The sequence below is a fragment of the Herpailurus yagouaroundi genome, unplaced genomic scaffold (assembly GCF_014898765.1).
Source record: "Herpailurus yagouaroundi ecotype Mexico unplaced genomic scaffold, PumYag 569, whole genome shotgun sequence".
Classification (NCBI taxonomy): Eukaryota; Metazoa; Chordata; class Mammalia; order Carnivora; family Felidae; genus Herpailurus; species Herpailurus yagouaroundi.
Genome location: NW_024412786.1, coordinates 256,298 through 277,764, shown reverse-complemented (window position 1 = coordinate 277,764; position 21,467 = coordinate 256,298). Strand labels below are relative to the sequence as shown.

The window sequence follows — 21,467 nt, the reverse complement described above, 5'->3', positions numbered from 1 at the left end:
GGGGTGTGGGGAAGCTGGGGGTGATGGCTATCCCTAAAACAGGTCACCCTTCTGTTACTTCAGGGTGGCTCCTCCCTTCAGCACTCCCCCCACCCCCGGAAAGTGTATTCCAGCAAGAAACATGACCTAGGCTTCCTACGGTTAGGATGTATTCCTGAATTTGGGGGATGTTGATAGTGCATAAGAAGCAGACACCCTCGGACTGTTACCTTACCTGCCTTGGCCCTGGTCCCACCTCCATATGTTCGCCCTTGGAAGGAAAAGGCTTTTTTCTAGAAGAGCATTCTGGGCTTCTAAACCTCCGCCAAGTTTGAATCTGGGAGGCGCTCGTGAGACCTTAAGCCTTAGTTTTGGCATCTGGCCAGACAGCATGCTGGGACCACTACGAAGGCTGGTAGGCACACGAGGGGCGGGGACGTTGTTTCTAGCGGATGTGACCGAATGGGTCTGAGAGGGAAAGGGGAACATAGTAAGCTCTACCAGGAAGCCCAAACTGAAACAGTTTCGGGCTTATCCAGCTCCTAGGGACACCAGGAGGCAACCAAGGAAGGGCGCCTGAGAGGAACGGCGCCGGGCATTGACCTCACACTTCTGTTTACACTCCAAAGACATCCTCTGCTTGGCAAGCAGTAGAAACGAGATTCCCTCGCAAGATCCACGCTCCCAGCGCCTGCTACGCTGTGCTTGCCGGGGTCCCCTTGTCCCACGATCTTTGCTTATAGTCACCCGTGTGCCTTCACCTGGATTGGGGACACGTCGACTTCGAGACTCCGGGGTGGGTAGGAATGGGCATCGAGTTGACGAGGGCAGGGGCAGCCATTTTGAGACCAGATGAACACAGAAGGGACCATATTGAGAACTCTAGATGCCTGGGGCCGCCATTTTAAGTATGGGGATAGCTCGGAAGCCCTGTACGGTGAAACCCAGTGACGTGGGGCCGCCATATTGGCGCGGATCCCATGGCGGTGGCCATCTTGGAAAGGGGCCCACTGTGGGCGCGGCCATCTTAGAAGCAAAACCTGCCCCTTCGCAGGAACTGGGGCCGAGCTCCTCCCCTCCGTTACCGAGTTCCTGCTGTCTGCCACTGCCCTCAAGATCCCTTCCCAAGAGCCGCCCTGTTCGGTCTGTTTTCATTTTCACTTGCGTTCAGTGCTTTCGCGCGCGCGCGGGGGTGTGAATGCTTTCCGTGGCCCCCTGAGTGTCTGGTGTAACTAAATTCTTCCACTCGAGACGCTCTCTTGCGCCCGCCATCCCCCCCAATCCAGGCCGTCCCCGATCCTAGACAGTGTCTAAACTGATTTGACTAACCCTATTCCTTGGGTATGGCAAGCCTTTCACCTGCCGTACACAGTCCCAGATCTACAGATTGATGATCCTCTCCCCAAGAACGCTAACACAAGAGCTGTCCTCTGAGACTCTGGATGACTTTATTCTTCAAATGGCTTTACCCTTCTGATAGCTCCAGGTGAGACTGAGAGCAAGCACCCGGCCCATCCCTCTCTCCATTGTCTGAGCGGGTCACAGAGAGAAGCCGGCAGGACGCTGGCAGTCGGACGGCCCTTCTGGGGACGGAGCTAAGGGGGGCTCCCCTAGTCAGGGGGTACTTGGGGTCGGCCGAAGTGGGCGAGGAAATGGGGTGACGGAGAGCCTTGTGCTTCAGATAACCTCACAGGGTTGGACAAGGGCTAGGGATGGGATGCAGGGACCCTCAGGGGCTCACGACAGTTACTGACCTAAGGAAGGGCCTAGGAGGAGGAAAGGTGAAGAGCTTGTAGGGAGGGACGGGCGACTCAGAGGAGGGCACAGAAGAACTTCTTCTCCCGGAAGGGGTTCTCCGAAGTGGGCACAGGGGTGATGAGGGGATCCTCGCAGGCGTGGGCATCACAGTAAGTCATCAAGTCTGCTGCTGCCTTGGACACCTGGGACACAGCCAGGAGGGGAATGGTTAGCCAGATCCCCTGAGAGGGGCTGCAGCCTCCCTCCCCAAATGGGTTATCTTTTGCCATCTCTAGGGCTCCTTAAGACAGTATTCTCTTCCCTCATCCCTGACAGCGGCCAGGGGATGGCTGCCCTTACAGAACCGGAGACTCCTCCCCTGATGGCAGGGAGTCAAGGAAAGAAAACATCTCTTAACCTGAGGTTTGGGGACCTACAGCACAAGTGGGCCAACTAATAGGATCCAGGGTCCACCCACCTTTATCCGGCACAAGCTGGCTTCAATCTTAAGCTGTTCCACCATCTTGCGGGCTTGCCCAATACTCATAGTGCTGTTCACAGGGGTCTCCCCTTTCATTCTGGAGAAAAGAGTGGGATAGCTCGGAGCATAATGGAGGTGGGTGGGTGCTGCCTAATCTTATCTGAAGACCACCCCCCCTCCATGTTCATTTTTCATCTGTCTTTACAAGGCTGGGGTCATGTGGCCCAGTATTTTGTTTCTCGTATCTCCATCCTCCAGGGGCCTTTCCCATCCCTGTCTTCCCAGGCTAAGGAAATGGAGAAGGTGGAATGAGATACCCCCCCAAATTCCCACACGACCTGGGCCACAGATCATTAAACATACCAACGATTTAAGGCTTTTTGGCTCTTCCAGCCATGTGTTCCCAGCTCTGGAAGCCTCAACCAGAAAGAGCCCCGCCCTGTTGAGGAGGGCACATAACCCCCACCTGCCCCCTTGAGCCCCAACGGGAGAAAAGCAGGATGCTCCCTACTCACCTGAAGCCACAGGCAGTGTGGCAGCCCTGGGGAGTAGTCAGTGGGGTGCACAAAACCTGCCTGAGATGGGTGCCCCACCTTGCAGGGAGTTGCCGCTGAAAGTATCTGCTGCAGCAGCCGAAGCAGCTGACACAAAGAAGGCCACTGGGGAGGGTCAGGGCAGAGGTCCGTCGAGGGCTGGACCCAGTTCCTGAAGCTCAAGCACTGCCCAGACGCTGGTACCTGAAGGATGAAGGATGCTAGAAGGAGCTGCTCGGATACTGGAGCATACCAACTGCCCGGCCAATGGGGGAGCCTGGCTGCTGACTGCAGCCCCTACGCACACCCCCACTGTTAACGGTCTCTCTTAGCTGCCCTTCCCCCATTGCAGGCATTCTGAGTCTGGGCTACGAAGGAGCTGGAAGGAGCTGAGGCCCAGGCCGACTCTCCCCCCCCCCCCCCGCCTTTAAATGGGGTGGTCTGGACCTGTGACATCCCCTGCAGTGGAGTCAGTACTGGCTGCGGGGGACCCTGCTCATTTGAAAATCTGACATCAGCTGGGCAGTCGCCCTCCCCTCCTCCCTCCTCCCTCGGCTCTGACATAGCATGTAGTACCTGAATCTTCTTGTCTTTCCCAGGGACCCTCCATTCCCTATACCCAGGAAAATGTGATGAGCTACAGGTAACCAGCTTCTAGATCACCAACCAGTTCATATTCTAGCCACAAGTGATTCGAATGGAAGATCCAGGGGCGGCAAGGGACGTCAGGAAGATGCCTAAAGAACAAGAAGCTGGGGGGAAAGAGGTGTGCAGATACCAGATCAAAGAATCGGACAAAGAAGAGGTAGGCGGAATTGTGGGGAGAGTCATTGGGTGTTTATTGAAACAGATGGGCTTCCTGGGTGGGTTTTGGGTGGGGGGAATTGGTTTGATAGAATACTTCCCAGACCTGCAGAGCTGTGCTTGGTGCTGTGTGGAATGCAAAGACGTACACTGACCTCACCCTCTGAGGGATGTTATTCGGGGTGAAGAGTCATGTACAAAATAGAAGGTACCGTCTGCCAAGATCTAGTCTAGATTGGTGCGCTGTGGGGACTCTGAGGGAGTCTAGTTAGGGTCAGAGGAGGTCGATCCCAAATGCTGGAGACAAAACACGGAGCTGAAATACTATCACAGCCGTGAATAGGGGCCGGCCGGCAGTGCCCTCCGCCTAGGACGCCTACAGGTGCAAGGAGCTGTGGGCGACAAAAATCAGCGCCAGCTGGATAACCGCCTCTTTCCCCCTTTGCGGGGTTTAAATGGCCGGTGGTGAAGGTGGGCGGAGGGCCGGCCTGAGGGGGGGATGCTGCTGACTCATAGCATGCCGTGGGGGCAAATCTTGAGGCCTGAAGGAAGGCGCTTGTCCTCTTTGGTTTGGGTAACCGACCGCAGGGAGAGACTGTGCGCGGAGCGCGAGGTGGGAAACCCGCCGCCCGGCAGACCCCGCCCCTTGCGCCGGGCTCCTCCCCTGAGTGAGGTCCCGCCTCCCGGGGCCGCAAAGGCGGCCGGCGGGAGGGGGCGGGGCTGCCACGGGAGGCGGAAGTCTCTTGTCGCCGTTGCCCCGGCAGCCCGCGAGCTGGTGAGTCTGCAGAGCTACGGCGGCGGACGGGCTGGTTTCCCTGGGGGCGCGGTGAGGTGGGGGCTCCGGGCGCCGCGCCCACCGCCAGCCGGAAGGGGTGCTGGCGGGGAGCGGCCGTTGGCTGCAGGACTCCCGGCCCGGCGTGGAGGGCGGCCCTGTCCGGGAGCGAGCGCGGTTGTGCGCTCGGGAGAGGAGAAACTCGGGAGACAGTTCTGACGGCACTTAGGCAGCTGGCTCTCAGTGCGGCTGTACGACCTTAGGCAAGTCGCGCAGTCTCTCCGTGCAGCCACCTCGCAGTGTGGACAACGTGTCATCACGTGTGTAACAGCCTTTTAAGGTGCTCGTTTTATGTATATTATGTATTGCTATGGATGAGTGTCAAGGTAGCCTGTCCCAGAATCAGGTGTCCAGAGGACAAATTCAGCGAAGTTGTTCTGGCACTGGGGGCGAAGAAAGCACAGCGAAAGAAAGGGAAGGGATAATTGGTTGGGAAGCGTAGCCATTTGGAGAAAAGCCATATGAAACAAAGTCTATGCTGTGTCCAGCTATCTCTGGTTCCTCAAAGCCAGTCCAGTAAACTTGTCCTTGTTGTCTCCACCATCCCTGGGGAAAGAGCCATTTTTCCCCCCTCTCTGTCTTTTTCCAGGAACCACCAGCTTCTTCATCCCATGGCCAGGGGTGGCGTCCAAGTGACCGAGCAGCTAAGAACTCAAAGCCTGAACCTGGGGCCAGACACTCGGCACTCCCTGCCATGGTCAATGACCCACCAGTACCCGCCTTGCTGTGGGCCCAGGAGGTGGGCCACGTCTTGGCGGGTCGTGCCCGCAAGCTGCTGCTGCAGTTTGGGGTGCTCTTCTGTACCATCCTTCTCCTGCTCTGGGTGTCTGTCTTCCTCTACGGCTCTTTCTACTATTCCTACATGCCGACAGTCAGCCACCTCAGCCCTGTGCATTTCTACTACAGGTGAGAGGGGTCTTCTCCTGAAGTGGAGTCATCCTTTGAGAGAATTGCTGTTAGGGCCCTTAGAGCTTATTCAGTTCAACCCCCTCATTTACAGAGGAGAACATTGGAACCCAGTGTGTTTATATGATTTCTTACCTTCCACAGCCCAAGGCTGAGGGAGCTCTGGGTTGGTAGCGCTCCGAGGTCCTAGCTCTACCTCTGGTTACTGAAATCTTTGATTAAAAAGAAGGAAAAAAAAAAATCCCTCTTTTAGGCTGTCACTCTGTGGGTCTGTTCTGTTTGGGTTGGATCAGACCTCTCTCAGGGCCGCTCTAGACCTCTTAGCCAACCGCATCCCTCGAGTCATCTCAGAACTAAGCTAGCCTTCAGTAAAGAACGTATTAGGAAAGCAACAAGTTGCCTTCCTCCCACTCCTGACAATCCTGCACAGTAGAGATTATGCAAACACAAAGTGACTAGGTACCTAAAGTCCCAGAGTCCTGCTTCTTGCCTGGGACTTCAGTTCCTTCTGATTTTACGGGCCTTAACCAAATTCTCTCCCCTTCTCTTAACATGGGCCATAGGACTAATCTAGAGATGCTGACAAGGACATTGTTATCAATGGTCCAAAGTCATTTTCCCCCTCTCCCGTCTTGAGTCCCTGATCATGAACTGTAGTTTCTAACTCAGAGCTGCTTAAACTTTTAGGAGGCATGGATCTCATGAAAGCTATGGCCCTTTCTGCTATAAAAACATGTATGCAAGGGAGTATCTGTCTGGCTCAGTCGGGAGGGCATGTGACCCTTGATCTCAGGGTCATAAATTCAAGCCTCATGTTGGGTGTAGGACTTACTTAAAGCTCATACAGACATCTGTATGTGTGTGTGTGTATATATATATATATACATATATATATATATGCATACACATATGTGTATATGTGTGTATACATATGTATATATACATACGCACACCCATGTATAATTTTGCTTACAAGTTGGAGAGGAGTGTCAGCCTCTTTAAGACCATCTGTGGATTCCTTGGGAGGACTTTCCTCAAACTAGGCCCCAGACCAGAACTACTAAATCAGACTCTGGGGCTAGGACCCAGGAATCCGCATTTCTATGAAGCTCTCCAAATGAGTCTTGAGAAACATTTGAGTCTGAAACTATTCAACGAAGTGTCCATGGAGTCCTGCTTAAGAATTTCCACTCTAATGAGAGGAGATGAGCTGAGGTGGCAGGAAGAGAATGAAAGAATCATTCAGGTGTCTTGAATCTCCTGGCTGCATTTCTTCTCCATCTCTCTCTGACAGAGAGAAGGGTGCCTGTTCTGGAAGAAGGGATGGGGGACAAGAGGGAGCCCTAGGGGCCCAAGGAAGTGTACAGACAGGTAAGGCAGACCCTCTTAACTTAGCAGAGTATCATCCCCATTCTCATCTAGGACTGACTGTGATTCCTCCACCTCCTTACTCTGCTCCTTCCCTGTTGCCAATGTCTCGCTGGCTAAGGGTGGACGTGACCGGGTGAGTATGGGAGCCGACGAGAGGTTTCATTAGAGCTCTGAAGACTTGAAATCGGAGGGCTTGAGAAAGACCTGGTGAGCAGGGATTGAGTAATGGAGACTAAGAGGAAGGCTCTCAAGGAAAAGGAGGTTAAAGAAAAAGTAAAATCTGAAGCGTGTGGATTTTCCTGCTGCAGATGTTAGCGATGCTCTCTCAGATTATTTCAGACAAGCTGTAGCCATTAGAGGTGTCTTAGACCCCAGTGAATGTGAATCAACCAATCAGCTATGTCACTGGACTGGGATGGAAACCTCCCAAGCGTTTTGAAAGCCTGTATGTAAGATTGTGAAACTGCTGACAAATATGTGTAACCTGCCATTACAAAGGGTACTGTGCCAGGAGATGGGCCGCATGCCAGTGTGACTTCAACAAACCCAGAATCCCTGGGAAATGCAGAATGGGGGTGCACCTGTTTATATTAGGCAAGCTGGTGGAGGCTCTGGAAAGGGTAGGATCCCTGAACACTTCAAAAGGACCTTTGGAGCATCAACATTGTCTTTGATGACCAGAGTGTTTTGAGTCGTTAGCAACATAATTAGCAATAATCAGTGGTCGAACTTACTAAGAACTTTATTTAATGTTTATTTATTTTGAGAGAGCAAGCCAGGGAGGGACAGAAAGGGAAGGAGGGAGGGAGGGAGGAGGAGGAGAGAGAAAATATATGAATCCGGAGAGAGAGAGAGAGAGAGAGAGAGAGAGAGAGAGAGAGAGAGAGAGAGAGAGAGAATATGAATATGAATCCCAAGCAGGCTCCACGCTCAGCACGGAGCCCAACCCAGGGCTCAATCTCATGAACCGTGAAATCATGACCTGAGCCAAAATCAAGAATCAACTGCGTGCCTAATTGACTGAGCCACCCAGGTGCCCCTGGAAAGTGTCTTTTAAAAGTGGTTCTTGAGAGGACACTGACTTACACAGGATAGAAATAAATGGTCACTCTGAAGGGAGGAGTGTAAGCATTAGCATCTGGGGTCCCCTGGGATTGGTGTTTAGCCTGGACTTGTTTGACAATACAGTAACCTGGGAGATTGCGTATCCTTTCCCTCCTTCCAGTCAACCCCCAGGGAGCCATACACTATCAAGAACACTTACCTTGGGTCCCAGGTGAGTGGGTCCCAAATGGAAGATTTCAAAGTAGTGGGGTAGAATGTTGGATGTTGCAAGGCAGAGATTTCTCATTTTAATCCTGCCGGGAAAGGAGTTTGGAGATCATGACAGAGTCGTCTGTGAAGGCATTGATTCAGTGTGCTTTTGTGGCTCAAAATAATAATAAACGGAATACACCGAGAAGGAATTAGAAACAAAGCCACAGAACATCTGCACCTGAAATGGTGCATACAGTTGTGTGGCTGTGCATTGTGGAGATCCACATGGTGGCTCAGAGAGCCTAAAACAATTGTGTGTGAGGCTGCTGGATGAGGAAGGAAGGGAAAGATGAAGGGTGAGGGGATGTCAATATCAGGGACTCCAATCAGGGTAGTCCCTGGTAATTAAAGCGGGTTGATCATTTCATTCATTATATAAAGTAGCACAGTGTACGATACAGATTCTGCATTTCAGAAGAAGTTGTGAAGGATTGGAGGGAGAGGCTCAAAGCAGACCTTTTAAGGAAGGGTGAATGTTGGGTGGGAAAGGAGGAACAGGAGGGGAATCTGCCCATCAAGCAGACAGATGTGAAGAAAGGTGTGGAGTCATCCTCAAGATTCTGACATTCAATTCCATGGATCGATCCCATTGGAGGAGATGATGTTTATTTAGACGGAATTACTAGTTTAAAAACATCTATATGGGACTCCTGGGTGGCTCAGTCAGTTAGGCGTCTGACTTCAGCTTGGGTCTGATCTCACCGTTTGTGAGTTCAGGCCCCACGTCGGGCTCTGTGCTGACAGCTCAGAGCCTGGAGCCTGCTTCGGGTTCTATGTCTCCCTCTCTCTCTGACCCTCCCCCATTCACACTCTGTGTGTCTCTTTCTCTCAAAAATAAGTAAGCTTTAAAAAAATAATAAAAAATAAAAACATATATGAAACAGCTTTATTGAGCTATAACTCACATACTGTGCAGTTCACCCATTTAAAATCTATAGTTCTATCGTTTCTAGTGTATGCAGACTTTAAGCAACCAGCACAATTTTAGAGCATTTTAATCACCCCAAAAAGAAACTCCTACCCATAAGCTAGGAGTCACTCTATTTCCCTCCAACCCACCCTGAGAACTACGTACTATAATGTTGCAAAGAATTCAGTGAAGCAACTGGCTTCATCAGGCCTCTTCTGGGGGCTAGGAATGTCATGGAATCCATTTTTTTTTTTTTTTCCAACAGATAGTACTTCATTCTGAAAAGCAGAATCTGTATAAAAACGGACTTTGAGAAGTAGTTTTCCACGTTTTACCTTAGTGATAGTGCTCAACACACCCTCAATCATATCTGGATTTTGGAGGTGATTCACTATGGGTTGGGTTTTGGTTTTGGTTTTTTTTTAAATTCATTCCCTTTGGGGGTCCCTGGATGGCTCAGTCGGTTAAGTGTGTGACTTCGGCTCAGGTCATGGTCTCACGGTTTGTGAGTTCAAGCCCCACATCAGGCTGTCTGCTGTCAGTACAGAGCCTGCTTCAGATCCTCTGTCTCTCTTTCTGCCCCTCCCCCGTGCGCTCTCTCTCTCAAAAAAAAAAAAAAAAAAAAAATCTGTTCCCTTAAATACAGAAACTTTACTCTTGTCCCTGTGATTCTTGTATATGCACCCTGAGGTCATGCTACAGATGAGAGCTGAATAAAGGGTTAAAAGAGTACAGTAATGGTCAGGAAAAACTAGGGTACGTTTGGTGGCAAATCTTTAGCTTTTTGAGGTTAATCCCAATGAAGACGCCTTCCCACTGTGAGTCTCAGGGTTCCACCAAAAGAAGCCAGGTAAGGACCCAGAGTGACACAAAGATGATCTGGAGTGACAGAGACTGAGAGGTGGCTCGGGAGTTGGTGCTTGGTTAACTAATAATATAAGTGAAGGCGGGCTGGGCCCAGGGGGATGGCCTCACGGGGACAGAGGCCTGAGTCACAGATGGCCCAGTTGGCAAGAGGATGGTTCACTTTTGGAAAAGAAATGTGTGACGCAGCCTTTCTCAGAACAGAGCAGAGAGCGGTTTAGCCAAAGCAGAAGATGCCGAAGCTCTCCGGAGTAGGAGGGACCTGGCCACCACAAGGGGGCAGCACCTTCCTGGGATGAGAGCCCTGAGAGGCCTGCTCTGCTCTGCTCTGCTAACCAGGGAGATTGTGGCCCTATTCGGAGGGGTGGGGGGAGGTGGAACAGAGACCGTACAATTAAAAACAAATTTTTTTGAAGAGAGATGGGGGCTACCTTGGGCAGGTGCTGATGTATGGACAGCCGTACCGCGTCACCTTAGAGCTTGAGCTGCCAGAGTCCCCTGTGAATCAAGACTTGGGCATGTTCTTAGTCACCATTTCATGCTACACCAGAGGTGGCCGAATCATCTCCACTTCTTCACGCTCCGTAAGTGTCCGTGGCCTATCTGGGAGGGTGTGGCGATGACAACGGATGGCAGAATATCTGGGTAGGGTTCCAGGAGGAAACATCCTAGCTCTGGAGGTCACAGACACATCAGGATCGGGATGAGGAGTCAGTTTACCAAGCCAGACAGACACCCCAGGTATCTGATGAGCACGTCCAGCTTTGGGGCAAAGCCTGAAGAGGGGAGCCAAAATGGGCTTCTTTAGAGCCCGGCGGATGTCTGCTGGCATTCTGTCTCAGAAACCTACTAGCTGAGAGACTACTTCTTTAACTCCTTGGTTACAAAGCCTTATTAACTGGGTATGAAAGTAATGGTCCCATAGCGAGACCAGTTAGGGTCCGCTAAAGAAATGTACCATGCTTGTTAGCACATGGTGGGCGTGCAATAAATATTAGACTCCATTCTTTTTTTTTTTTTTTTTTTTAATGTTTAGTTTTGAGAGAGAGAGAGAGAGCAAGCGGGGGAGGGGCAGAGAGAAAGGGAGACACAGACTCCGAAGCAGGCTCCAGGCTCTGAGCTGGCAGCACAGAGCCTGACGCAGGGCTCAAACTCACGAACCGTGAGATCATGACCTGAGCTGAAGTTGGCTGCTTAACCGACTGAGCCACCCAGGCCCCAAGACTCCATTCTTACATGAATTGTCAACAGAGCCACGTGATGAAGCGTATCTCTGAATGTCTACACGGGGAAAAATGCTTCAGCTGGAGCGCTGGAACTTAGGGTCTATTCTGGATCGTAGAACTGCGTGGGGGAAAGATCAGAGACCGTGTTGGGCTTAACCCATGAAGTTCTTAGAAGAGGGACCTTTGTTGCGCTGGAATGGAGACGTGGATTGAGGAGAGGAGGGATGTTACTCAAGCAGTTGGAATGATTGGGCCAAGGCTTGTTTGGGGGGTGGGGGCATGGTAGGAAGTGAAAATGAGGGAGCAGGGGACCCGAGGAAGGTTGAGGGGTTGGTAGGGCGGTGGCAGTCTGGGGGTACCCATCCCCAACCTCTCCCCTCCTCGCCCTGGCTCCGGCAGGTGATGTTGCATTACCGCTCAAACCTGCTCCAGATGCTTGACACACTGGTCTTCTCTAGCCTCCTGCTGTTTGGCTTTGCAGAGCAGAAGCAGCTCCTGGAGGTGGAGCTCTACCCCGAATACAGAGAGAACTCGGTAAGGGGGGCGAAGGAAGACTAGAGACGGCTCTCCCCAGGAGCTCAGAGTTCTACCTGAGGAGCCTCTGGGCTCGGTCAGCAGGGGCGGCCACAGACGCTGCAAGTGGGGCTCAGATGGGGCTGGGAAGAGTGACAGCAGCAGGACCCTGGCCTGACGCTCGCTGCCCCGCCCTCCGCAGTATGTGCCGACCACCGGCGCGATCATCGAGATCCACAGCAAGCGCGTCCAGATGTACGGAGCCTACCTCCGCATCCACGCCCACTTCACCGGGCTCAGGTGAGGAGCCGCTCGAGTGGGGCCTCCGCAGCTCCCCTGGGGGCTGTCTTGAAGGGAAACTGCCTTGAACTTCCCCAGAAATGATTTCTGGGAAGCGGGGAGGCTGGTGCTTTCCAGTAACCGCTGCCCACTTCCTGCCTCAGGTACTTGCTGTACAACTTCCCGATGACCTGTGCCTTCATCGGCATCGCCAGCAACTTCACGTTCCTCAGCGTCATCGTGCTCTTCAGCTACATGCAGTGGGTGTGGGGGGGCATCTGGCCCCACCACCGCTTGTCTCTGCAGGTCACAAAGGACCTCCTCTCCCCCCCCCCGCCCCCCAACTTCATGATCCTTCTTTAACTGAGGGGCGGGCTGGGGCGTGTCATGGGGCTTGGGCGTTAGGGCCCAGATCACTGCATGGGAAGCACACCCTTGCTGCTCACTAATTTCTCCTCCACAGGTAAACGTCCGGAAAAGAGACCGTTCCCGGAAGGCAGTGCAGCGAAGAATCTCTGCCCACCCTCCAGGTGGGCATGACGGTTGGGGAGCTGGGTGAGAGGGGACTCCTGTGTTATCCAGTGTGAAGCTTTAGGCCCTCCACAGCTGGGCTGAGGGTCAGAGGACAGGCTGGAGGAGGCGTCGCCTGGGTGCAGCCACCCTAGCCCTCCCCTGCCCTCTCCCCACTCTGGAGGCACAGGGCCCCAAGGCCAGGAGGAGTCAACGCAGCTGTCAGACATCACAGAGGACGTTGGTGAGAGCCCTGAAGACCCCCCAGGGCCAGGTATGGGTGCCGCAGCTCTCCCATCCTCCTTCCTAACACCTCCTCAGGTGTCCCCTTCAGCCTCTTCCGGTCTGACCTCTGCATTCCCCTTGTGGCTGCAGAGGGTCAGCTCTTGGAGGAGGAGAAACCCGATCAGCAGCCCTTGACTGGAGAGGAGGAGCTGGAGCCAGAGGCCAGTGATGGTGAGGGGCACTCGGCACAGGGGCCCAGGCGGAGTGGGGTGGCATGTGGGTAGGGGGGACATTATATTGGTTGGGGGAGAAGGGCCCCTGGTTGGTTAATTTCCGGTTTAACTTTGTTTCTCCCTCCCCTGGCCCAGGTTCAGGCTCTTGGGAAGATGCAGCTTTGCTGACGGAGGCCAACCTGCCTGCCCCTGCCCCTGCCCCTGCCTCTGCCTCTGCCCCTGCCCCTGCCCCGGAGACTCTGGGCAGCTCTGAACCCTCTGTGGGCAGTCTCCGACAGCGGCCCACCTGCTCTAGTTCCTGAAGAGAACGAGGCAGAGTCCCCACATTCCAGCCCTTTCCCACCTGACTCCCTTCCCTTTCCTGTGTCTTCCCCCAATAAACTATTTTCATGCCAGCTGCTTCTCTGACTCCTTGAAATGGATTCAAGGCCATTGGAAATGCTGTGTTCCCCAGGCATCCTCCTTGCCACCCCGAATTGGAGGAGGTTGTCTTGTTGGGGGCTGCCGGTGGGAAAGGCCTCCAGACCCTGGACTGTTTTGGGTACAGCTGTTCCCGTTCACAAACCTAGGAAGTCCAAGGAGAGAAAACCTATCCTGCCCACTCCATCCACGTGATTCTTTCATCTCCCTCTGGGGAGGGGGATCATGTAGGGCGGGTCTGGAGAGCTGGGCTACATCATTCTGGCCTGTGCACCCCTCCCTTTCTCCGTCCATTGGGAGGCAGAAGACAGGAAATGACTGCCATGGATGTGGTATGATTTTTACCGAAACAGCATTTTGTAGCCCAGGCCCCATGCTGCCCACAGCTGTTTTCCTCTCTGATTCCAGCCAGGTGGCCCTCTGTTTCATGCTCCCCTCCTCACCCCTCCACATAACTTCAGCCTTTTGATTCTCGGCTCCTGGCTGCTTTCCACATTCCAATCCCCTTTCAGAACCCAGGCATCCCGGCCTCCAGATGAAACAGCTGCATGTGGCTCCCCCCCCCCACCCCCTTCCCTGGCCCCGTGACTCAGGCCCTCTGAAGGGACCAGCCCGCTTCTTGGCATTCACGGGGATGGGGGGGGGGGGCGGGGGAGGGGGGCTACGCGGTGACATCATAGTTGAAGGGTATAAAAGCTTCGAGCCAAAAGAGAATTGAAATTGAAGAGAAGACACTGACAAAACCTGACTGCGCAGCCTGTGCGCCTGGGGGCTCAGCCTCAGACCCGAAGACATCTGCTTGAAGATTTGAGCTGCCGCAAGACCCACCCACCGGTGAGGGGCTGCTGGGGGCCAGGGAAGAGTGGTGGGAGGTGGGGGGGGGGGGAGCAGGCAGGGACTGGAACTCCCTTGACAGGTGGAGAGGGTTCCAAGGTCCTTGGTTTCCCCTTCTGTTCCCTCTCCTCTCTCATTTCGGTCTCCTTTTGGGTTTTTGTGTCTGTCTCCCACCGATGATTGTTTTACTCAGATCTTTTCTCTGGGTGGCAGCTGGGAAATATTCCACCTTTCTTCCCCAGGCTGAATAAATCATTTCCTCTTCTTTTCCCCTCCAGCACTTTGCTTATTCATTAACTGTTTCTGGTACTTCACACATGGCTGGTCACACACCCATGTGTCAGACTACGTTTGGGTTTTTTTTTGTTTTTTTGTGTTTTTTTGCCCAAAACCAAGTACATATCGCCTGTTCAGAAGTTGGTTGACAAATTAAGAGTGTCAGTCTCCTTTCCTCCTCTCTCTTGGTCTCCTCCGGGCCCCCAGCTGTGTTCCCCGTCCCCGGAGATTTTGTTGAGGGAAGGGCCCTAGAAGGCATGGCGTCTGGGCGCCTGTTGGCTTAGACCTTGACCTATCCACCTCCTTCCCTTGCAGGCCCCATGCTGGGCTCTCCCTGTCTTCTGTGGCTCCTGGCTGTCACCTTCTCCTTGGTTCCCGGAACGCAGTCCTTGGCCCCTCAAGACCTTAAGGAAGAGGACAAAGATGAGACACCCCGGCCACGGCCTCCTTTGCGGGCCATCCCCTGTGACTATGACCATTGCCGTCACCTGCAGGTGCCGTGCAAGGAGCTGCAGAGGGCTGGACCCAGGGCCTGCCTGTGCCCTGGGCTCTCCAGCCCCACGCAGCCGCCTGACCCTCCGCGCCTGGGAGAGGTGCACGTGGTGGCGGAGGATGGCAGCGCAGTGGTGCACTGGTGCGCCCCCTTCTCTCCGGTCCACCAATACTGGCTGCTGCTATGGGAGGGCAACGAGGCTCCCCAGAAGGGTCCCCCCCTCAACTCTACTGTCCGCAGAGCAGAAGTGAAGGGCCTGAAGTCCGGGGGCGCTTACGTCGTTTGCGTGGTGGCTGCAAATGGGGCTGGAGAAAGCAGCGTGCCGCAGGCAGCGGGGGAGGGCCTCGAGGAGGTGGGTGGCCCTCCCTTCGGGCCCTGCAGGAGGCTGGTCGTGCCCCCCAGACCGCTTACCCTGGTCCACGTGGCTATCGGGGTGGGCACAGTGCTGGCCCTGCTGAGCTGCTCTGCTCTGGTCTGGCATTTCTGCCTGCGAGAGCGCTGGGGCTGCCCCCGCCGCCGGGTGGCCTCCCGACCCACAGCAGGGCTCTGAAGAAGCCTGGGGGCCTCTCAGGCCCAGCGGAGCCCAGGCTTAGGGAGCAGAGCTCGGCCTGGACTCCCTGGGAGGAAGCGGTTCCCACTGCTGCCCTGAGCAGCCTGGACAGCAGAGTCGGGGTGGCCAGGCATTTGGGCCCTAGCTGAGTCTCAGTGCTCAACCTAAGAGCTTGTTCAGGTCCCAGACTTTCCGTCCTGCTCCAGGCCGAGGTTTGGAACGGAGCAGAAGGCATTGGGAACTTTTTACTTAAAGGACCAGATAGTAAATGATTTAGGCTTTGCAGGTCCAGAGGACCAAAGCAAAGGTATTGCATAGGTACTTCCTCAGCCGTGCGACAGTGTAAAAATGGAGAAACCATTCTTAGCTCGTGGGTCTGAGGAATCAGGCCCCAGCCACATTAGACCTGTTGACTGTAGTTAGCCGATCGCAACCCCTGTCATACACCCTCAAAAGGGCTCTGGCGCATTGGTGGCCTCAATGGGATTTTGAGAACAAGCTGCTGCAGGATGGGAGTTTGGGGCAAGGCTATTCCCGCTGTTGCCTTTTGTTTAGATATCAAAGATGGGCACACCGGGGTCAGAATTCACCTGTGTCTGAAGTGGGTGAAAATGAATGGCTGACACGGGATGGAAAGAGGGACCTGCCTGAGCTGTTGTCTGGGACCCCCAAATCCAAGGGATGTCCCCCACTTCCCCTCAATTTGTGTTTATTGCACATCCACTGTACCAACATTAAAGGATATGTTAAAGGAAGACATTTGCATTTTTCATGATCCTTTTCATTTCCCTGTCCACACACCTATTTTTCAGCGTCGTGTGTCCTTTTTCCCCCCAGAGTAGTGTGTATTTTCGAATTTCTCTTTCACTTAACTGGATATAGAAAAGTCTGGGATGGCTACAGAGTATAATCCTCGTTTTTGCTGGTCTTATAACTTTTAATTATAGAAATAACATTTCTACGAGTTTCAAGCACTACTGAAGAATATAAAGGAAAGTTCCCCTTTTTCTCGGGAGGTAATCTCCCCCTAGCAGAGCAGTGCTTTGTTCAGTGCAAATGTTTTCTTTATTCACTAAAGGGATGACGGATAATGTTCCACAATGTTCCATGATTTGTGGCAAATTGTAACCTTCTTAGTTATGTCAAAGGCTGCATAACTTTCCATAGGACGATGCTCCTTAACTGACAGAAGTTGTCGCCCTTTAATGGAACATTTGTCTTCAGTGTTTGTTGTCATGTCTCTGTGTATCCTCACATGTTTGTATTTCTATAGGGTACTGACCTGGAAGTAGATGAAAGAACACAGTCCTATATAATTATGGATTTAAAAAAAATTACTGGACCTCTAGGATAAATTTAGAATACATTTGTTATCTATAATGCACTTGCCACACTGTAGTGAATACTTTGTCCCTTTTTTAATTTGCTTCCTGTATTTCCTCAGCATTTATTCATTTACAAATAACGAGGACCCACTCTCTCCTTATTCAGGACGTGCTTTGCAAGCATTCTTACTTACTCTTCACCGCAATTATTACAAAAGACAGTGTCCCCTTTGAGAAGATGAGAAATTTGAGGTTCTAAACGGTTTGAGGCTACAAGTAAGGGGTTAGGATGCCCAGCTCCAAAGCCGATGTTCCCTCCACTATGGAGAGGCAACAGCATAGTGGTGTAGTGAATGCATACTACATGGGTTTGGATCCTAGCTTAGCCATTTACCAGCTTTGTGACATTTTTCTGTGTGTGTTTCCTGTGACTAGTAGTAGTATAATCATATAGATTGTTGTGATGATTAAATATACATTAATTCTATAAAAGTCCAGGGCATATACTATCAATGTTAGTAACTTAGTATGACTCTGCCTCCTTATAAACATTCAAAGTGAGTTTACTTTCAACATTTATTTATTTTTGGGACAGAGAGAGACAGAGCACGAATGGGGGAGGGGCAGAGAGAGAGGGAGACACAGAATCGGAAGCAGGCTCTAGGCTCTGAGCCATCAGCCCAGAGCCTGACGCGGGGCTCGAACTCACGGAACGCGAGATCGTGACCTGGCTGAAGTCGGACGCTTAACCGACTGCGCCACCCAGGTACCCCCAAAGTGAGTTTACTTTAAGGGATCTAACAGCCTGGGCCTAGGGGTGTAGGGCTAAGTAATCAACGAGGACTACACAGGGGAATAAATGCTTAAGGGGGTAAATACTGGAGCTGGGAGGTGGATGGGGGTTGCTCAAAGCAGGATTCCCTTAGAAAGCAAACCTGGGGTCCAGTCTGAAAATTGGAATTAACCAGTCCCACCAAAGAGGCAGGACATCCCAGGCGGAGGGACTCGTAGGTGCAGGCGCCTGGAAAAGCAAGACGGCCTGTTTTGCAATCTGCACAAATTACCAGCAAGTGGTGGGAGATGACGCTGCGCACTACCAACATTTACACAGCGCACTCCTGCCAGGTACCTAAGGGAAGGGCTTATTGTTGTTATTCTCACTTTACAGAGGCCTCTAAACAAACAACAACAAGAACAAAAAACGGAGGAAGCCAGACTACTAAGCACTTGTTTCGTTCTAAGTGACTGGAGTGTCATGGAGAATATTTAAGCAGGGAGGTGATGACAGGATCACGGAGTTATGTTTTGCAAAAGATCCCTCTGGCAGGCGAGCGGAGGATGGCTCAATTCCCCGGAGAGGATGAGTGGGTCAAAGAGTAGGAACATGTCTATGGCTCCCGATCAACAAGCCAAGTAACTTTCCAATTGGTTGCGCTCAGAGCTTGCCTCATTCCGCCCTTGGGTTTCAAAGCCGCACCACCCTTCTTCCCCGCCGCTGCCGGCGTCCCAGTCTGGGGGTGAGGGGGTGTCGCCTCCGCCGTCAGCGTCCTCGGATGCGCCGCCCCTCCCCGCCCTCACGGGGCCCGGGCAGCCAGGCCGGGCCTGTGTTTTCTGGCTCTCGGCGGCACCCGTCCACGTCCGCCCCCACGTGACCCAAACAGATCCGGGCACTTCCGCTTCCCCTCGGCTTTCTTCTCGTCAGTGTCCGCGGCGGGTCTAGAGCCCGGTAAGTAAGAGAACGCCCGGCTGGGACGTCGGGGGGCGGCACCGTGCGGCGGCTCGGGGGCGCCCCAGCGCTGACCTTCCTGCGCCCTCCTTCTCGCCCTCCTCCAGGTCCCCGCGGAAGCGGCGGTGGTGGCGCCATGGCGGAGCTGACGGCTCTGGAGAGTCTCATCGAGATGGGCTTCCCTAGGGGACGCGCGTAAGGGAGCCCCCTAACCCTGGCCCGCGGGGATCGCGGACCTGTCTGCGCCTTTCCCCCAGCCTGGTCTCAGGCTCCACGCCCCAGCCTGACCCGCACCATGGCTCGCGGGCGCTATTCACGGTGTTTCTGCCCCCAGGGAGAAGGCTCTGGCCCTCACGGGGAACCAGGGCATCGAGGCTGCAATGGACTGGTGAGCGCTCAGACCGGGTGGCAGGGGACTGGGGACTGCTGGAAGAGGCAGCCTCATTGTTAACGTCCCTCCCGACTTCCCCTGCCAGGTTGATGGAGCACGAAGACGACCCCGATGTAGACGAGCCTCTACCGACCCCCCTTGGACACGTCCTGGGACGGGAACCCACCTCCTCGGAGCCAGGCGGCCCTGAAGGTCCTGACTGAGGGACACAGTGTGATTATTCACGAGAGCTCGAGGAGCATGAACGGCCAGTAACACTGATTGCTTGTTTGTAGGAACCAGCTCTAACGCCGGAGAAGGCAAACCCGTTTTGAGTGAAGAGGAGAGACAGGAACAGACTAAAAGGTATAGTCACCAACAAGGTCACATTTCTGAGGGTCACCTTCCACTTTTCCATGATGCACAAGTCTGATCAAAGAACCTGGAACTTTCTGTGTTCCCTCCGTCCTTCCTTGGAGGCTTCCTCTTTGTTTCTCTCACCTCTTTTGGGACGCGTGTTCCCTGATTTCATTTTGAATCCGTTATGAACTCGCCTTCCCAATCTGTGTCCATTTCTCTTGAGCTCTTTCCTTTCTGCCACACAGGATGTTGGAGCTGGTGGCCCAGAAGCAGCGGGAGCGGGAAGAAAGAGAGGAGCGAGAGGCATTAGAACGGGAACGGCAGCGCAGGAAACAAGGGCAAGAGTTATCAGCTGCCCGACAGCGGCTACAGGAAGATGAGATGCGCCGGGCTGCTGAAGAGCGGAGGAGGGAAAAGGCTGAAGAGTTAGCAGCCAGGTCTGGGTGATGGGGATACCGGATACGAGAGGAGAAAGGAATCTAGATTTGCTTTGTCAGTGTCCGACCTACTTTCTTCTTGTCTGCATTCCAGACAACGAGTCCGAGAAAAGATTGAAAGAGACAAAGCAGAGAGAGCCAAGAAGGTAGGTGATTGGGGAGACACTGGGGTCATGAAGTAGGTAGGCTAGTAGAAACCCCTTTCTAGCTTCGGAGGAAAAGGATGGGCGTAGTGTGTTTCTCTTAAGAGTGGGTGAGCCTGATCAGTGTTTTCCTTTGTCCTCCAGTATGGTGGTAGCGTGGGTTCTCGGCCGTCACCACCAACAGAGCCAGGCCCTGTTCCCTCCTCTCCCAGCCAGGAGCCTCCCACCAAGCGGGAATATGACCAGTGTCGCATACAGGTACTGATTCTAATTCCTGTCTTGCTTCTGGGACCCCTTTGTCTACCTGGCTCAGAGCTTTTTTCAGTTATGTTCCCTTTGCCAAACCTCTCCCTTCTTTGTAAGTGACTTTTGAAATCCTACCTCCTCTCCTCTTAGGAAAGATATCGCATTTCACTTGCTCCAGTCTTATTTAAATCCATACTTCCCTCTTACTCAGCAATTACCTTTTTAGTTGATCGTGTTTTCATTTCGTTTATTACACAGCAACTTGCATGACGTGGTGTTTATCTAGAGGTTTTTGGATGATCTTGTCTTTGTTAAAATGTGAGGAAGCTGGGAGCCTCTCTTCAGTGCTTAGTAAACCACAGCATAAGTGGTTCTTCATGAGGTGCTTTGAAGAGTAATTACGCCAGTCCAGTCTAACAGGAAGCAGGAGCCAACTTTGCAACTCTTCTTTTCCTTACTTGAGCACCTCACTCAGTTCTGACGCTCACAATACTGTGTTTCACGCTTGCCCTCTAGGTCAGGCTGCCCGATGGGACCTCACTGACCCAGACGTTCCGGGCACGGGAACAGCTGGCAGCCGTGAGGCTCTATGTGGAGCTCCACCGTGGAGAAGAGCCTGGAGGGGACCAGGACCCCGTGCAGTTGCTCAGTGGCTTCCCCCGGCGGGCCTTCTCAGAGGCTGACATGGAACGGCCTCTGCAGGAGCTGGGTATGACACGTGCGATCAGAAACAGGACTTGGGGGAGGGGAGGGGATGCCTGAGAAAGGAAGGAATGCCAGGGGAAGAGACTTTGTGGAGATGGTATGAAGCCAGAAATTTTGGGGGGCAAAGAGCAAGGATCTTTGAGGTCAAAGCTGTTTTCTCCCATCTTTAGGACTTGTGCCTTCTGCTGTCCTCATTGTGGCCAAGAAATGTCCCAGCTGAGAGGCCTTTATCCCACTATCCCTCTCTGACATCTTCATGTTTGATAGAGCACTGACATCTCCTTCCTAATAAATAGACCCTCTGAGTTCTGTATGTGCCTGACTCCTTCCTGAGTGGCTGGGAGGGACAAAACTGAGGCAGAGGGAGAAGTTACAGGGAAGGCATTTAAAACAGACCTTATTTTTCATCTTCAGTTTCCATACAGAAACTTGATTACAATCTCTGGATCTTTCTTTTTGGGAAGTTAAGAGAAGTGTTGGGGGTAGAATACGACGAGCAGCACAATTTGCTCCTATGGGTAAGGTAGTGCATAAGCCTGAGATCCTTACTTGTGTGCCTGCTTCTTTTTTTTTTTTTTTTTTTTGCCCCCCCCCCCCAAGCCCTTGACTTCTTGAAGCCAGCCTAGTTGCTTCCTGTAAAATAAGGATGATAGTACCTGTTAATTCAGATTGTCATGGGTATTACATAACGCTGATACAGGCGCTTTAGTGTAGTTCCCTGGCACTTAATAAGTTCCCAGTAAGTATTAGCTATTAAAGAGTAATTTTGGGGGCACCTGGGTGGCTCAGTCAGTTAAGCGTCTGACTTCAGCTCAGGTCATGATCTCACGGTTCATGGGTTCAGGCCCCACATCAGGCTCTG

General features: G+C 52.9%; 4 protein-coding genes across 17 annotated transcripts; 3 read left to right on the top strand and 1 right to left on the bottom strand.

Moving 5' to 3' along the window:
• The first annotated feature begins 973 nt into the window (after positions 1-973).
• On the top strand, positions 974-13,119 carry BSCL2 (BSCL2 lipid droplet biogenesis associated, seipin). 13 transcript variants are annotated; one of them, XM_040466290.1, is made up of 12 exons: positions 974-1,122; positions 3,330-3,535; positions 4,956-5,272; positions 6,695-6,776; positions 10,151-10,318; positions 11,360-11,494; positions 11,676-11,773; positions 11,917-12,058; positions 12,216-12,282; positions 12,444-12,536; positions 12,638-12,718; positions 12,856-13,119. In XM_040466290.1, exons 2-12 carry the CDS (start codon positions 3,428-3,430, stop codon positions 13,020-13,022), a joined length of 1,458 nt encoding a protein of 485 aa, XP_040322224.1. In that variant the 5' UTR covers positions 974-1,122; positions 3,330-3,427; the 3' UTR covers positions 13,023-13,119. The 13 variants fall into 13 exon arrangements, with proteins under 13 accessions (XP_040322224.1, XP_040322225.1, XP_040322228.1 ...); XM_040466291.1 differs by lacking the exon at positions 974-1,122 and adding an exon at positions 1,129-1,465; XM_040466294.1 differs by lacking the exon at positions 974-1,122 and having other exon boundaries at positions 3,398-3,535; positions 10,175-10,318; positions 12,453-12,536; positions 12,856-13,115.
• Positions 1,409-3,421, bottom strand: GNG3 (G protein subunit gamma 3). Of its 2 annotated transcripts, XM_040466316.1 has the most exons (4): positions 3,307-3,421; positions 2,713-2,934; positions 2,195-2,294; positions 1,791-1,919 (listed from the first exon to the last, which is right to left on the bottom strand). In XM_040466316.1, the coding sequence occupies exons 3-4, from the start codon at positions 2,291-2,293 to the stop codon at positions 1,791-1,793; spliced, it is 228 nt and encodes a 75-aa protein (XP_040322250.1). In that variant the 5' UTR covers position 2,294; positions 2,713-2,934; positions 3,307-3,421. The 2 variants fall into 2 exon arrangements, with proteins under 2 accessions (XP_040322251.1, XP_040322250.1); XM_040466317.1 differs by lacking the exons at positions 2,713-2,934; positions 3,307-3,421 and having other exon boundaries at positions 1,409-1,919; positions 2,195-2,293.
• Positions 13,120-13,821: 702 nt separating the features above from the next.
• On the top strand, positions 13,822-16,050 carry LRRN4CL (LRRN4 C-terminal like). The gene is made up of 2 exons (XM_040466307.1): positions 13,822-13,974; positions 14,566-16,050. The coding sequence occupies exon 2, from the start codon at positions 14,571-14,573 to the stop codon at positions 15,291-15,293; it is 723 nt and encodes a 240-aa protein (XP_040322241.1). The 5' UTR covers positions 13,822-13,974; positions 14,566-14,570; the 3' UTR covers positions 15,294-16,050.
• Positions 16,051-18,223: 2,173 nt separating this feature from the next.
• On the top strand, positions 18,224-20,918 carry UBXN1 (UBX domain protein 1). The gene is made up of 10 exons (XM_040466298.1): positions 18,224-18,344; positions 18,452-18,539; positions 18,679-18,732; positions 18,821-18,927; positions 19,011-19,080; positions 19,320-19,511; positions 19,606-19,657; positions 19,799-19,912; positions 20,417-20,609; positions 20,776-20,918. The coding sequence occupies exons 2-10, from the start codon at positions 18,481-18,483 to the stop codon at positions 20,823-20,825; spliced, it is 891 nt and encodes a 296-aa protein (XP_040322232.1). The 5' UTR covers positions 18,224-18,344; positions 18,452-18,480; the 3' UTR covers positions 20,826-20,918.
• Positions 20,919-21,467: the final 549 nt, after the last annotated feature.